The sequence below is a fragment of the Diadema antillarum genome, unplaced genomic scaffold (genome assembly GCF_040938485.1).
Source record: "Diadema antillarum isolate AM-2024a unplaced genomic scaffold, OU_Dant_1.0 seq00001573_RagTag, whole genome shotgun sequence".
Classification (NCBI taxonomy): domain Eukaryota; kingdom Metazoa; phylum Echinodermata; class Echinoidea; order Diadematoida; family Diadematidae; genus Diadema; species Diadema antillarum.
In genome coordinates, this window is record NW_027272293.1 from 534,873 (window position 1) to 551,939 (window position 17,067).

General features: G+C 35.8%; 1 protein-coding gene across 8 annotated transcripts in view; it reads left to right on the forward strand.

Annotated features, from left to right (window-relative positions):
• LOC139710817 (CUGBP Elav-like family member 1) overlaps positions 1–16,842 on the forward strand; it is a 185,422-nt gene extending 168,580 nt beyond the window's left edge. For all 8 annotated transcript variants that reach the window (XM_071622729.1, XM_071622728.1, XM_071622734.1 and 5 more), the window contains 4 exons: positions 3,257–3,334; positions 4,140–4,283; positions 4,957–5,085; positions 10,366–16,842. In XM_071622729.1, coding sequence (XP_071478830.1) covers positions 3,257–3,334; positions 4,140–4,283; positions 4,957–5,084 — 350 coding nt within the window. In that variant the 3' untranslated portion in view covers position 5,085; positions 10,366–16,842. The remainder of the gene's footprint in view (positions 1–3,256; positions 3,335–4,139; positions 4,284–4,956; positions 5,086–10,365) is intronic.
• The last annotated feature ends 225 nt before the right edge of the window (positions 16,843–17,067 follow it).

The window sequence follows — 17,067 nt, forward strand, 5'->3', positions numbered from 1 at the left end:
TTTTGAAAACAGAGGAAAGAACAAAAGAGGCAAATTATTAACCAACAATAGCTGTTGATAATAATGGGTATTGATTACAATTAGGGATAAGGTCATTCCAATTTTCTTCTCAGGGAAAAAAGGAAAAGAATCTACTTCCCCTGCAACAATGAATGCTTTACAATCATGTGTCGGCGCTTGATACTCTGGGTATAAAAGTCAGCCATTTGAAACAGGCTATGTATCAAATTAAAAACTGCAAACTAAAATTCAGATTACATGTATTACTCTACGTCTACAGTGTATGACTAATCATGTTCTTCACATTTTGGAGATTGTATCTTTTTTGTTTTTATTTTTATTTTTCTCATCAAGGATACACATAACATGTTGTAAACCACAATGTCACCACTTTGTTTAAATGTACCACTAGCAGGGTTTGTGATCAGTCAGATGTTTAAGAAATCTTTCCAACAAAATACTAAGGTGTTCCAATATTTGTCAACCAACGTGCGGATAAGAAAGATGGATTTCACAATATGAAAATGAATTGATCGAAAAACTGTTCCTGTGTGGCTCACTCACAAAGTATTATTTCTTCCCTGTCCAAAGCTTTTCACATATTCGTGAGAGAAATGTAAAAATAAGGTCTTCAATAATGTAATAGTGGAAACAGTCCTTCGTGCCTGATGTTGAGGTGCATGATATGCTTTGAAACATTTCCCCACCAATAATCAAGTCGGCTATTTTCATTTTTTTTTTATCATTATCTTCAAAGAGACCTTTTAGATTGTCAAATTCATTTCAAATAGTGTAAAATAACCACTGCTGTATTTTCCTCCTAGAAAGAAAATGTACCAAAATGAGCAGATATGATGCTCTTACGGAAAATAATTGTGGCATATTTTATCAGTTTTTCTATTACTCATCTACCCTTTTCCCTTTTGAAATCCAAACTATCTAATTTAACCAAGATAATTGAGTATATTTTCTACAAGTCTGAAGAAAAGAAATCAGCCTTTGTGATCACCCCCCCCCCCCCCCCCCCTCTTACAAGATCAGCAGAATACATTTTTGGTATGTCCTTTCTCCCATTCTTTTTCCCCCTGCCAATCATGCAGTGTCTTCAAGATTTGAGAATAGTTTAAAATCTTCAGTATTACAGAGCTCTTCCTGCTTAACCAATTCAAGACTATGTAGAAATCCATTGCATGACACTTCTGTGAATGCCATGTTGACTCATTAGGATGGCCAGCCAACCCATGTGGTTTCCATTTTTTTACCAGATTAATCCTAAAATTTGGGAAGAGTGCCGTCTCGTTTTCTGTTGTGTTTTTCCATAATCCTTGAAATTGAAATAAATCCACTCCTCCCAGATCTTGGCCTCTCTCTTTGGTGTTTTGCGTGTTGTTGTTGTGTTTTATGTTAACATATCATCAAAATCTAACCAAAATTCCCCATATTCAATCAATGGTTGTATTTGTTCATTCGGTTGTTTTAAGCTTGTGTGGCTTTTTCACCCCCTACTTCATGTCTTGTTTGCTGTGATGAAGTTAAACCACTTGAGGTCAAGAAAAGTTATGACGTGGATAGTTTTTATGGCATTATTTGATTAACACTCACTCACATGTCTCTAAATTTCACGACTGGAATGACTCAAATTCAACAAAGTCACCTAATTGCAATATTTTCTGTGGTTTTAGGATCAATGTTTTTATGTTTTCCTGCATTGCATTTGCCACTTTTTTGTTATTTGAGAGAAAAGAAAACTTTGACCTACCAGTAATTCATTGTTTATGTGGTACATTTTTAATGGTGAAGAGAAATCTGTTTTAAAAGAAGATTTTGTCTGTTGTAAGAAGCTTGCCAAAATGACCACAAGCCATTAAGACACCTCTGATGAGGTTCAAACCATGTTATGTCTTATTTGTTTGTGTTGTCTTCTTTATCTATGCCACAACTATTTTTACTTTGTATCCCTCTATTCAATCAAGTACAACAAATTATTTTGACAAATCCCCTTGTGTTCAAGTGCAAAAGGTTTTCTATAACAAAATTCTTTCAAATGCCTTTCATTGTCAAGCACTCAATGTCCCCTAAACGAGACTTAAAGATCAGTTCATCTCAAACAATGGAATTTTTAAAAGTCATGTGCAATGCACATACATATAAACAGTGAAGAAAATTATAATTTTGCATAGTCATTAGTAGCTTACTTTATATGATATACCCCTGGTATTTATCATGACAACCTGCAAGCCTTTTATACTTCCTGGGTTTGCTAATGTTTCCTTATTTGTCTTAATCTAAAAGAAGGTATCTCCTTATTATTTTTCCCTAAGTACATACAGATGGTATTGTGATTTTAGGGTAATGTGGCCCTTACAATTTGTACTTCGAATTCCAACAAGCAACTAAGTAAATCCTGTGTTTAAAAGAGTATATACCATGTGAAGTACATACAGATGGTATTGTGATTTTGGGTAATGTGTCCCTTACTTAGAATTCCAATCAGCAACTAAGCAAATCCTGTGTTTAAAAGCGAAATCTGCATTGTATGCATTCCAGTTCACTTGACATGACTATTTGATAAAGCTCTGTAACATTTCTTTTTAATGCATGGAATAGTGATGTCCTGTATGATATATATATATATATATATATATATATATATATATATATATATATATATATATATAAAATTAGGACACTTTACGCATAGATAAGTGCGTGAAATACATTGTAGATTTGTGTGATTTGTATCTGAATTTAGAAGATATGGGATAGTATATGAAATTTGGTAATGTCTTTTATAATGACATGTACCATTGTTTGAGATTCTCAGACCTAGTCAAGGTCTTTCTTACCTTTACTCTTGATTGCTAAGATGCTCTGCCTCACTTGACTTGTTTCTTACATAGTAATCAACTTAATACCATGCCCCACAGGGCTGTATCCCATCTTCTCAGCAAGAATTGATTTTTTTTTCTTTGAAGGAGCTCTACTTTTTCTCATCTTATATCATAACCAAAGGAATGAATATTTTGCTGAAGTTATCTTGAGATATGTGAGATTTAACTCAGTGTTGCTATTGCACACTCAGAAACAATATGCTGAAACTTGCAGTTGGAGCTGCTACAAGTCAATATCAATGGAATTAATTTTCCCTTAAACCACTATGCCTTGCTTTGAGTACTTGCTGTGTGTGCCTTGTTAAGATTACTTGCCGTGACATGTTGCTTTATCCTGCCTGCCAATGTACTTCTTGCTTCCACAGCACAATTCCCCAACGGCTTTGGACCCATCGGAGCTTTCCAGCAGCAGGCTGCTGCCACCAATCAGAAACAGAAAGAAGGTATTCCCCTCTTGGGGTTCACCCAATCCACTCTTGGTACATCCCTTGTTGGAGTTTACCCAATCTACTACTGATACATCCCTTGTTGGGGTCTACCCAGTCCACTATTGATACAATGTACATTCCTTGTTTGAGTTAACCCAATCCACTTCGTATACATCCCTTGTTTGGGTTCACCTAATCCACTACTGATGCAAAATAACATTTTCTCAAGTATGATTGGCAGATGTTGGCCCTGTATGAGAACTGACAAAAGAGTGAATGAATCAAACTCAAAAACCTGTCATACTCATGATTTCTGGGATGCAGGGTATGAGATGCCAAAAGATGGATGAATTTACATCTACTATTCAAATCAAGGAACAAGCAAAGTCCTATCCCATCTTCTATATATATTTATATTTCTGTAGTTTTGTTTTTGTTTGGAGTATTTCCTGAATCCAATTAGTACTGAGTATATTCTCATTGAAATACAAGACATGTCATTGTTATCATAATGTTTGTATTTTCTCACACACATATACACATTCCCGTAGGTAATCACTTATTATTACCACTTGTAATGTGGCTCCTAGAATATGTTACAGGTTGATCTCATTGGGACCAATATTGAATTACTCCAAAGGAATATTTGATGCAGAATATTAATCAATCAATATTCTAGCAGACACATTCAAATTTGTCTTGGCATGGCTTTGGTATAACTGTGTTCCCCTGTTTTCAAGTATGTAAAGCATTGGGTGACAAAGTAAAGCTCATGGTGATCAAACATGGGAAAAGAACTATTTGACTTTTATCTCTGTAGGTCCTGAGGGAGCCAACCTGTTTATATACCACCTACCCCAAGACTACACAGACTCAGACCTGGTCTCCATGTTTTCACCGTATGGAGCCATACTTAGTGCGAAAGTCTTCATCGACAAGAACACAAACCTCAGCAAATGTTTTGGTGAGTACCAGGTTATGGTGATATAGTGGTTTGAATACATTTGATTGATGCTATTGCTTGTGGCAGTTCAAATTGTTGTTAAGCTTATTAACTTAGTTTCATTATATGGTATAATGTTGGGTACTTCAGTCAGTATATGTGAAGTATTACAATATTGTAAGCCTGTATGCACAGCTATCATAAACTACGTGCTGAAATTATATTTTATGTGACGTAAGCCTTTTGTTAACATTGTATTGATTTCATCACCACATTTATCAATATCCTCTAACATTATATTTCTATCTCAAAGCACTTATAAACCTAAGTCATTCATAGAACCATGTAGTGTAGTGTAGGTTTGTTTGTTTTTTTTCCCGACTGTTTGACCCTTTGGTATATGGGTGTAAAATTTTACCAAATCATGTCAGCACCCAAAACTGTGCTGACATGGGAGAAGCATGCCACAGAAGACTTCCACCTTTGCAGAACTTTCCCCTGAAGTATGTGCATTACTCTAGGTTTAGGAAATGATGACAGTAAACTGTTCTACTAGACCTTGTAAACCATTGATAATGTGTGTATATCATTCACAAAATTGGAATATTGCAAAATGCATGCATGAAGAAAGTACAGATATTATCATTGTGACCCTTCAAATCATCATCATTTGTCAACCTTGACATTGAACTAGGTTTCGTAAGCTACGACTCGCCAATTTCAGCACAAACTGCCATCCAGTCCATGAATGGTTTCTCTGTGGGAACCAAGAGATTAAAAGTCCAGCTGAAAAGATCCAAAGAAGCCAGCAAGCCCTACTAAGGTGAGTCACATATTACATGCATGTAGGCATATCATGGCCCCATAATATACATGCATGTATACATACCATGTATACAAACAAATATAAATGAACACACCATAAAACAATTAAAGTCAGTGGATAGGATATACTGATGATGCAGTCATGTTTCAGGCAGTGTTATTTTTGATGAGATGTTGCTCTCAAAATTTATGCTCTAATTCACTGATTGACAGAATCATATATTTGGCATAGAAAATTTGATCATGAAAAGAACAGTTGTAGAAATGAAAGCTGAGGAGAGTATTTGTTTTGTTTTGTTTGATAGATACTTTATTTTCTGCAAATCAGTATACATAAATTACATAATCATGAACATGGGAAACATACAAAGTATATTTAAAACAGAGTCGTTTGACTTGCATAAACAACGATATAAAGGAAATTAATGATATAATATTACAGTATGCATGTCTATGCAGCAGGGATTACAATAACAATATTATATTTAAGAAGCGATAATGCAGAGGGCCGCCATTGTAAGCATTGCTTGAAAAGATAGCCGGCCCGAGGAAAAGGTAGGGACGTACTAGATTTGTAACAATGCAAATTCTGCTGTGAAGATAGCAGGGGAAAATAAACTCTGATGTGTGATGGTGGTGAATGTGCGTGCAAGTGCTTGAAAGTAGAGAGGGGCAGATGGGCTGGAATTTAGAATAATAGAATTGGTTTGTTTAAAGTGACCTTGACTGTGAATCAAACATAGCATGCTTCTACTTGGCAAATCATGACTTTTATACCTTCAAATCAAGGGTGACAGAGGTAATATTTCTTTCCCTAATCTTGCCTAAAAATTGCCCCCCCCCCTAAAAAAAGGGTCATATGTGGTAGATACATGTACAGTATTTGGTGTCAAATGCAATGGGGACGCAATGATAGTAAAACTGGATAGGAGCCAGTGACAGCTACTCTTGTATCAGTGAGAGAAAATGAAATTATGATGAATCTGTAATATTCAATCCTTACATGATGACTAACCACACAATCAAAAGTATCATGTGATCTACAGATTTCATAGACATGATGACATTAAATATTTACATATCCCTGGAATTCATCTATGTGGTTCAGTACACATCATCAACAATAGCTTGTTCTTTTGCATAGGCATGACTTGGCTTCAATACAAAGGATGAGTGAATGAGTTTGTCATCGTAGCTTCTATACACTGGTGAAGAAGACATCCTTTTTGTTCTATTCTTCACCTTGTTCAAATTGACTTTTCCAAATAAAATTTTGTTAAAATTGAACAAAAGTTACGGAATACTAAACTTTAGCATGTTTTATCCAAAGATGCACAAATTAGAAGAGGAGGCACATCATCCATTGCCCTCCTGTTGGTTTGATTGCAAAATATTAGAATATGATTGTTGTGGATGGTAGAGCAACTGTAACTTCTTATGACTCGTTGCAAGGTAGTTGCAATGGTCAAATAATTTGGTTCTCATGTTACTGTATATCTTATTCATATTGATTTCATGTCAAAATAGGAAATAGAGATTTGTGAATAGTTCAATAGCAGACGTGTAAGGTGATGGCCTCACAACCATTGCCAGTTTGATGTGGATACAACTTGTATATTCCTGAAACCAAGGATTACTAGTTTTAAATTCCATAACTTTCCTCCTTGAGGTCCGAGTCTGAGGATAACTCTACCATCAGTTCATTTGAATATTCTCTTCTATAATGCCAACTTGAACCTGCTGTGAAATTGTACTTCAATGATTGGTAGACCTGTTCTACACTATCTCAGGAAGAGTCTATTCAGGTGCTTAGTAAAGAATTTGTGTACTATTGTTATATTGAAATTCAGAAAATCCACTATCCATCTCAGGAAATATTGTTAAATGCAGACTCTGAAAGATACTAATCACTTTCTTAATGCATTCATCATGTTAGAGTATTTGTTGAAGGTAGATGAAAGAATTTTATATTGGATACCTGGGAGTTTGATGAAATATTAACTTGTGACTATAGCAGTATCAAGCACATTAATGAAACTACTTGAAGCAAGGTATTTTATATTTGAATGTGTGTTCTGCAGAGCATTAAGCTATCATGACTGTGTAATTGGACTTCAAAATGTTGGAGTGAAGGAAGATATATTTTTGTGCTTGATTTCTTTTTAAATCCAATTCTTTGTTTGACACTGTGACTACGGCATCACACTTCTGCGCTCAGTCTATATTGCATGTCAGTGTGGAAACCCTGTTATTGTGCCTTGCAAAAGACAAGTATACCCAAAGTGCCTCCTATCTCTAAACAGTGCAGTGGAATTTTGTTTAAAAATGAACCTGCAACATTGCACTCCAACAGATATTCTTTTTAGCCACTCCATGAAGTAAAACTTTGGTATCTATGTTTGGTATTGAATGGCTTGTAGGTTTCTGTGTAACAAGATTCTGCTGTGCAATGAACTGGCCATATTAAAGTGTAGTTGTGCAACCTATAGATCTCATCCCTAAACTTTACCAGTCTCCAGGATTTGAAATGATGTACAAATACTAAATTTTCTGGCACTCCTTCCTGATAGATGTATCAATATCAAGTAATTATTTTGCTTTCTTCAAGTGTCCTACAAGAGAAATCTTCTCTACTTGAGCTATAGGTGTGTGCTATTTGTTGTGTATTCAATCAGTCATTTAGGAACAGCATATATTCAGAGTCAGAAGGGACTCATTCTTTGCTTTTCTGAAATAGAGTAGTCCTATTAGGGTATTGGAATTTCAAAATACTGTCTCCCTCCAGCATAAAGGTATTCACAAGGATACAAGGTCTCAGCCTGTCTCATCAACAGTAGGAAGTGGAACCTTGAAAGAGATGGTTAACTGGTTTTTATCCTGATTACATTAGTAGTCTACTACTTGAGTGATCAGCTCCATAGGGCAAGCTTCTCTTCACATTGATATAGGATTATTGGGTCATTCTGGTTCTTTAATGTACTATCAATAGAGCAGTTTGGAGCCTGATGTGAGTCTGCTAGTGAGGGTTGATGGATTGCCATGGGGAGAGGGAGATGGGTGATGGACAATGTTTGCCCTGACAGCATCTCTCTCCTGCACCATGTGACTAACTCTGTTTTCAGCTCCACCACTCCATCATAGAGAGCAAATGCTGCCTTGGATTTGCCTTTTATTTTAATCCATTTTTGTATAGGGGGAAAACGCACATTGTGAAAGGCATTTAACCATACAACCAGTATGAATGAACAGAGAAGGTACAGAAGAATAAAACACAATGACTTGAAATGGTCTTGGAAGTTAACTGTTTATCCATTTTACTGACAGAGTTTGTTTTCCAGTAAGAACAAGTGCACAGCCTGTCTTGTAAATGATATGCTCCTCCACTTTAACCACATCCACATGCTACTATCCCAACTCCTTGAAAACAAAAGCATGGTTAATGTGTGTCAATGTTTAGTAGTTAATGTACACCCAGGGAGAGCTTTCCAATCTTGTAGTGCATACTGTTGTGCTGTGATCATTTTAGATTTGCTGTTACTTCCTATTCTCTGTAAGTGGTTTTGCCCAGTTATTGTAAGTCTACAAGCTTGTTGCCAATCATTATGTTATTCACAGTCCAACCAAATATTCACTTCTGCTCCCTTGTTGGCTCTTTGTTTGAGGAAGAAGAAACAGCAGCAAGAAATTACTGTCTGATGTGGTTGTGTGTTTGTCTGAAAAAGATACTTCCAGGTAGTAAAAAGAAGAAGAAAAATAAAAAGGTGTGATGGATTCTATCTAGAGAACAGACATCATGATAATAGTTGTATTGGTGTTTGTGACAAGCTAGAATGTGGAAGAATAGATGGTTTCTAGGGAAACCTACCTTGAGAGGAATGGTAAAGTGAGAGGTAGAACTGAAATCATGACAGTGTAGGCATGAATATAGCAACCTCCATCATTCTTTCATCAATGTTATGTACAATGTATGTATGCCATGTTTGCTCGTTTGTCATGTAACTTCAGAGAAAGGCTTGCTCTGCTTTAGATCAATACAAAAATTAAGTCGTGGCAGCTTTGGACTATTTAACACTAAAATGTCAAGATTTTAGAGCCCAGTATTTGTTCTGTGTTCATTGTGTCGCTGCCTGGAAGGCAGTTGATGACAGGGTCAATTCCCACTGGTTCCTTTTCCGTCAAGTTAGTTAAGATATACATCGGCAGTTGCAATCTTACAAATACATTTGTACAAATGGTGACAATTGATTCAAATTCTGTCATAGCAAAAAGCAAAAATTGTTTCAAAAATGTGATGCACAAAGCTGAAAATGGATATCTCTTTGCTAAATTCCAGGCTTTTCAAAAACTGCTGACAGAGAAGTATCTTTGAGAATTGATCTTACAAGGCAGACACATGTGATTAATGCTGTGTGAATTTCAAACAAATATGTACATTTTGTTTTATTGTACTTTTTTTATGAGCTCATACATAAGTGTTGTGTTATAGCAACCACATGCAGCTAAAAGTAATTTTTGTTTCCATTTTTTTTTTCGATGGGTGTGGCAGATAATGGTTTGATGACCTGCTAGACAAGTACATTTCAAATGAGCAGATTTATGTTAAAACAAAACACAAACCCAATAGTGCTCTTTATTTACTTTGCTCTACAAATATATATGTCCACCTCAAGGAGACTTGTACAAATGGCTGTGCTCATCATACTACTGCAATCATATATTCAAGCTTTAAACATCCCCAAGTAACTTCTCAAGTCAGATGTTGTGCTTTCTTATTCATCACTTATATCATTTATAAGCAGTTTGCATATATCAACCAATCATGGCATCAAATGTATGAAATCAATTATCGACAATTTGATTATTGATAAATCATTCAGCACTTTATGATACTTTATTTTACATGGCCTCATTCAAGCTTCTGTGTGTCTCTGTTCGTGGTAAAATCTGTTACAGATATTGAAACCAATCAAACTCTATGAAAAGTACTGCTATGAAATCCGAGATTCAGCAGTAAGTCATTAGCTTACAGGGAAAAGACGACCAACATTTGTGTCTTAACATGTGCAGTCCTTTTGTCCTCATGCTTTGTAGTTGTAGTAGCCATATTTACTCTGTGTCATTCTCTCCTCAAATGGGAATCTTGTGAACATGGGAATCATTGACACCACAAACAACGCTCTTTGTTTACTTTTTGCCATTGTTAATGTTTCATTGTCTAACCCTGCTTTTTCTATTCTGTCTTTGTTTTTTTCTTTCTCTTTATTTTTCCACCAATCAGAACGCTCGATACTTCTGTCCAAGTCATGTGACGTCTGCCTGTAAACGTTGCTCGTTGCCCCTGGAAACCATACCGGTTTGCTATTATCTTGTGTGACAAGTTTATTGACTTGACTTAAATGTCTGTGTGTAATTTGCACGTCAGCGTGTATCTTCACATGCGCCAAGAAGTAAAATGTTAACAGAAGCAAGAATCATAAAGCAGATTATTAGGTAGTATGTGTCCGCCTCACACAAGTGTATTTATACAGTATTCCAACGCTCACACTGTTTCAGTTAATGCTTCTTTAACACTTTTTTTTTGTGTGTAGCAATTTTGCAAAACTGTTTCAGCTTTGTTCGAAAAGCAATCGAGAAGCCACAAGTAATGTTAGGATACACATAGACTTAGGGATGAAAGGACAAAAAACAGCAACAACAACACAAGACTTGAGAGTTGCTCAAATCAGGGAGGTGAATGGATAAACCAGGAAATTAATCATCCAGATAAATGTAGCTCATAGTATAGTGGATCATTCTTGCGTAATCTTTGCTTGTGTATGTATGAATGTATGTATGTGTGTGTGTGTGTGTGTTTAGATCTCTGTAGTTCAATGAAGCTTCTCCTCAGTTGATTCTTAATTGACATTTGTCTTGAGCCTACATATTATTGTCATTTCTATTATTGTTCAAAAGCATGGAATGTTACACAAGCTTATATACTTTTTTGAAAGTTTATGCCATTTTTTTTTTAGTAGTTTCATCTTTGTGACTTGTGATTTTCCTCAAATGGAAAATTGCCCCAGAGTGTTTTAAAAGTTGATGTTTAACAGGAGTTGACATTATTACTGTGTGATGTGTATCCCCGTGTGGAAAAAAAAAAGGCATTTGGCAGTTTTGTTGAACAGAAACAGGGTGTGCAAAGTCTTTGATTATTCAAGTTCTTGTATGTTTAAATCATTATTTATTTATAATTATACAAGTTTCAAGTTTTTAAGGCGTGCGTCTCAATGAAGACCTTTGCAGAGTATTTAAGATAAAGTATGTTTTCTGTGTGTGTTTTTCAATGGTGTTACCAGATGATTGCTGTACCAGATCGTAGTCATTTTTAATGGACTCTTGAAAATTTTGTGTAGTACATTTTCTTGCAGTGTTGATTTCTAGTTTAATTGTTGCTGTGTTGAATTGATTTTTTTGTTTTGTTTTCAAAAGAAGAAACATATTTCCCAAATAGTCATGGGATAGAATTTCCATGTACAGAGCACAAGAATGAAGTCAGCTGTTCTCACTACTTAGTCTATACAGGTACCAAAAACTGACAAAAGTTGATAGAGATTGTCGTGGCAACCCTGGTAGAAGACCATCTCTTTTCAGTCATTATCAATTCATAGTCGTAGTTCTCCTAGCTGTCCCCATTGGAAGAGAGACCTATACACAATATCTCATGAGCGATATGATTCTGACTGTATCATCAGGCAAGTTTCCAAGTGAGGCTATATACTTCTTTGATCTCTGTTTGAATTATGAAACACTCAAGTCTTAGTTTTGCCTCTTCTGGAATGCACAAGCACTGGAATCAGGAGGCCTTAGTGGCAGTTGGTAGTATCTCACCAAGGAATTTACATTTGGTTATCTCCAGATTTTGATTCTATCTTTCTCAGCTTGTAGATCCACCTGACATGAATTTTCAACTCTAAGCTCCATAGGTCAATTCATGTTTTATGTCTGCGTACATAAATTTAGGGACAACAAACTGGGTAATTCTTTACTTCTGACCTCTCTCTCCCTCTCTCTCTATGTCCCTCTCTCTCTGTCTCCCTCTCTCTCTCTGTCTGTCTGTCCGTCTCTCTCTCTCTCTCTCTCTCTGTCCTACAGCACTATTCTGAGTTATCTATTCACAAAGGAGGAAAAAAAAAACAGACAAAACGATATTTGGTTAGGTTTGCTGCCACTAAAGCATTGCTAGAATTTCACAGGTTTTATGGAAGGCATACCTCCAAGAGACAGATGAGAAACCGAGCTTGTATTACTCATAGGAGATTAGTGCATGGGGAAAAATAAAGCCAAAGGTCTATGGAAGGCATGTGTGATATATTGGTCTGGAAGACATCTACTTGAGAGAAGGGTTGGAATGACAACAGTATTCATTTTAATCAGCTGCCCAGCCACACTGATATTCATCACTTTGACAAGTACTACTCCCATTCAGGAACATATAATGAGAAGACAGGTGTAGAATACTTTGTGTGTGTGTGTAATACCTGGAAACAAAAATATGTGAATTTTTAATTTTTGATTTTAATTTATTTTGTGCTCAGCACAGCAATGAATGTCATGGACTTGCTATAAATTATGTCATCTTACTCAAGGTCTGCATGTACTATAGTAGGCTTTGATTCGGACACACCCAGAAAAGCACTGTTTTCTTTCTTCTCTTTTTTTAAGCCGAGAAGTATTGTTGCTTACAGCAAATGATTAGAAATAGCAATGATTAGCAAACGCATCGACATAGTTCTTTGGATTTTGTGCACCATATTAATCACAATAAACAGGATATATAGAGTCTAAATTGTGCACATGGTGAAAAGAGAGAGGAATATGACAACTATGCACTAAGGTCTGGACTATTTCTTCTGTACACCTCATTTCAGTATCACCAGGAAATATATCATGGATGAAATCTCGTGGGAAACCTACAGAGATAGAGAAAAAAAAGTGTAGTTTTTGATAGTTTGCTACTTAGCTCAATATTCATAAAAAAGAAAACAGTTGTAGGCCATTTGAAAAAAAAAATGGTATCTCAACAGCTTCTTCTCTATCAAGTACTTAAAAGAAATAGTCAAATATTGTAATTTTCAGTGCTAGCAAAGTTGTAGCACTCTTTATATCGGGTTAAAATGAACCTGCAAACACTGACTTGCTATGTCAGGAAAGCAAAGGAAAGTGAAGTGCCATAGAGTTTGACAGCAGAACCTACCTTCAGGCATCATATAGGCAATGGGACAGATATATTGAATATTAGTGCTCCGTGTGAGGACTGTATGATCGAGAAGCGTAAAGAGTCGGCACATTTCATTGCTACACTGTAAGAGTGACATCTTGACCCCAGCAGATACCATGTATTAGACCACCAGCTGGTAAATGTGGATTGACAAATTACATTTTACTCAGTAGGGACAGAATTTCCTAAATTATTATGACATGCATAGAATAGAAAATCTAACCAAAAAGATCATTGCACACATTAAGCTTTTTCTGTGGAAAGGCAAGTATGCCATTAATTGTCCAGGCTTCATTGTGTGTAGTAACTTGTGATTGTTCTAATAGGTGTGTTCCTCTCTCTGTTTGGTGTACAGAAATGACACAAAAAAGACTATCGTCAAGAGACATCTATATATGTAAATGTACAGTAATGTTTTGAAAGAAAAAAGAAAACTAAAAGTATTATGTAATTCAAATGTATTCAAATATTGTAGTCTCATTGTGCGGAGATGTGTAACTAGCCATTGTGCATGTACATTTTGTGTATCATCTTATTGTTTATTGTAAGTTCTTGAGTGTTATGAAATTCTTTTGATTTTCACTTCTAGGAACAAGTATAAAGACAAGCTGTTTTCATGTACTTACTGCTCAATTGATCAGGAATTATCTAGACAGTGTTAACCAAATGAATTGAGGCAATTTGGACAAAGATGTGAATTCAGTGCCACAAAACAAGATAAATTGGACAAAATTAAGATGCCAACCCTCAAGTGGAATATCAATCCCACTGATTGATTTTGTTGTATTGTAGTTCATCAATACAAGAGACATAGTACTAGATAAGTATATGTGCAGAGACAAACTACCATCATATCATACCATTATTCAGGGTTTGAGGTTGCCAGACACACAACATGCATTTTATGTGTATGTATGTATAATATGTGTGTTTACCATGGGATTGCTTTTTATTTGTAGATAAAGTTGTGTATTTCACCATATCTTGACCCATGTGTTTCACACACAGCCAACTGCTGTGTGTCTATATTGGACTACAGTATCATTTGAACTTTCAGCACTGTAGAAACGTTCTGTCAGGGTAGCATATTTTCTTTGATTTGTTCCCCCAATTGTCTGTCTTTTATGATGGTAACTTGTACATCATTTTACAGTATTTTGATGAGTCTGCAGATTGTTTGATATTTTCTTGCTATTTTCTTCATCTGATGTTATTTTGTGACCATTCGTTACCAAATTTTAGTTTCCTTTTATTTCTCTCAGTGCCATGGGAGAACATACAAAAAAAAAAATAATAATAATAATATGGATTTAAAGAAACAAAACAAAATGGGATGAATGCACTCATCCCGAAACCAGTCAGTTATGTGGCATAAGGAAGAATACTGGTTATCTTGGACAAACAGTTTAGCACAAGGGAAAAATGAGGTACACCTATGCAATCATATTTAACAGTATAGTCTGTAGGTTCTGTTGACTTAGTAGTTGTTGAAAAATGATTGTACTCTCTGTTTGAATGTTTGAATACAGTGATACTAAAAAGGAGGGGGAAATACAATTATTAACCAATGCCAGAGAAGTGCAATTTTACCGTATAATGCCTGTGTTAGTTGATCTGTTTCCTGGCTAACTCTTTGTTTGTTAGGCTGTTGTGTGACTTCCTTAATATTTTAGAAGAGATACTTTAAGACCTGTGAGTACTCACCTCTGTACCGTTAAGATGTTGCCCACCTATAGTTTGTAAAGTGTTGGTATTGACCTATAACATGAAAACAAAAAGAGTTACTCATTGTTCTATGTGTGTTGTAAAAGTGTATAAAAGTTTGTAGTATTCTAGCACTACTGTTATTCATTCATCCATTGTATTCATCTTTGCAAGAGTGGTTTTGGGGTTAAGGTATACCGCAATGAATAGCTTCTGTTCATGTTTTTCATGTCGAGTTGTTTGGCCTTTGTGACACAGAGACCTGTACATGTTGATCATCGATATGTGTATATGTGTAGATTTTACTTGAGTTGTGTAATTTGTCAGTTTTTTCTTCTTACCCACAAAAAGTTTTGTTTGTACATTGTTTCTTTATGTAGGAATATGTGACATGTGTTTTCCTCTAGTAAAACCCCGACAATCGTCTGTCTCTTCATTGCAAAATGTGCACTTTCTCAACTTTTTTCCCAGTGTGTTGACAGTTTCCCAAAAGAAATTCATTTTTGTGTTTGATAGCCAATATGCATAGAAAGAGAAAATGCATTGTTAGGCAGGTTTGCCTCAAACATTCATGACATGAAAATACAAGTCATATTCATTTTGCCACTGCTGAGTGACAAGAAATTTTTATTATCACCAAGGCTTCTAAGTCCCATTGACAATCATAGTAGAGGCTACTTTCTCGTGCATTATAAGAGCCTTTTTCCATGTAAAGCTCTCTGTCCCTTTACAGTCAATTCTACAGGGCTAGAATCAAAAGTGCTTCTATCGAAGTATTTTTTGTGACACATTCATAAGAAATAAATGGATGAATTTACACAATTCTGATCAGATTTATCCATCCGAGATATTGTCAGCCATAATATGATTGTTTTTCACTGTATCAAACTTTTTCAAACAGTAAACTTGTGCCAATGTTCTGAATTTATCGTCAACATTCAATTCCATACACGTTTTAACTGGTTTGCATGTGACGTCTCAGAAAACCATTCCAAGTAGTACATATTTTTTTCTATTTAACTCTGCAATGATGTCATGAAAATTACTGTTACTTTGAAGTTGTTGCCCGAATGTATCCTGTGACGTGTAGGATAATGGGTTCCCTATTCTTTGGAAAATGAGCATCACCATTAATCCTAGTATTTGACATGGAATTCTGTTAACACAGTGTATTGAACAGTTCTGTGAATTAGTGGAAGTGGTGAACTGTGTAAAAGGAATGGGGTTAAAGGGGAAAAACACAAGGAAAATGATGTCAACATTCACTGTATTACCTAACCCTGAATGACTGCTTCTTTCTATTCTCCCAACAGTCACCCAGCTGTTTTTTTTTCTTCTTTGTTTGTTTTGTTTATTTAAAGAAACATTTATCTCGCTACTGTCATGTTTGTTTATCTGCTTTAAGTGTTCATTTTGTACCCACCCTATAACCAAATGTTTGTATTTGTTCTTTCTTTGTAAATCTTTTGTTGTCCGTTTCCTGTGTGGTATTATTAAAAGGCTAGCTAGTTTTGTCATGTATTTCTCTGTGTGTCCTTGTTCTTCTTTTCTTGTCTCCCCCACAATACTGTGTCAAGTGAGAGAATGAGCTTTGCTGTACCTGTCTGTGCATACCACTCCACATTACTTTATTCCCCTGTCCAGAGCCACCTGAGTTAGTTTCACCTGAAGTTCATCCAGTCAGTCTTTGATAAAAACGTCGGGTCTGTTTTCTGGTAAAACTCTCCAGCCGCAGTATAGTAATTCTTCATTTGGTTATCATGATACCACTCTTCTCACAAACCATAGTTGCTACTGCATCCAAATCACTACAATTTATGAACTGGTCCTCAACCCCCACCCCCCCCCCCCCCCCCCCCCACTATTTACACATAGAAACAATGCTCATAAACAATGAACACCTTTTACAGGGTGATGCAGATCACCAATGGTGCTTTCATTTTGCAGATCACTAAAAGAAATTTCTCACAAAAAAAGCATACCGGTATTAATCCAAATAGGAGAAAGGGGGAGAGATGA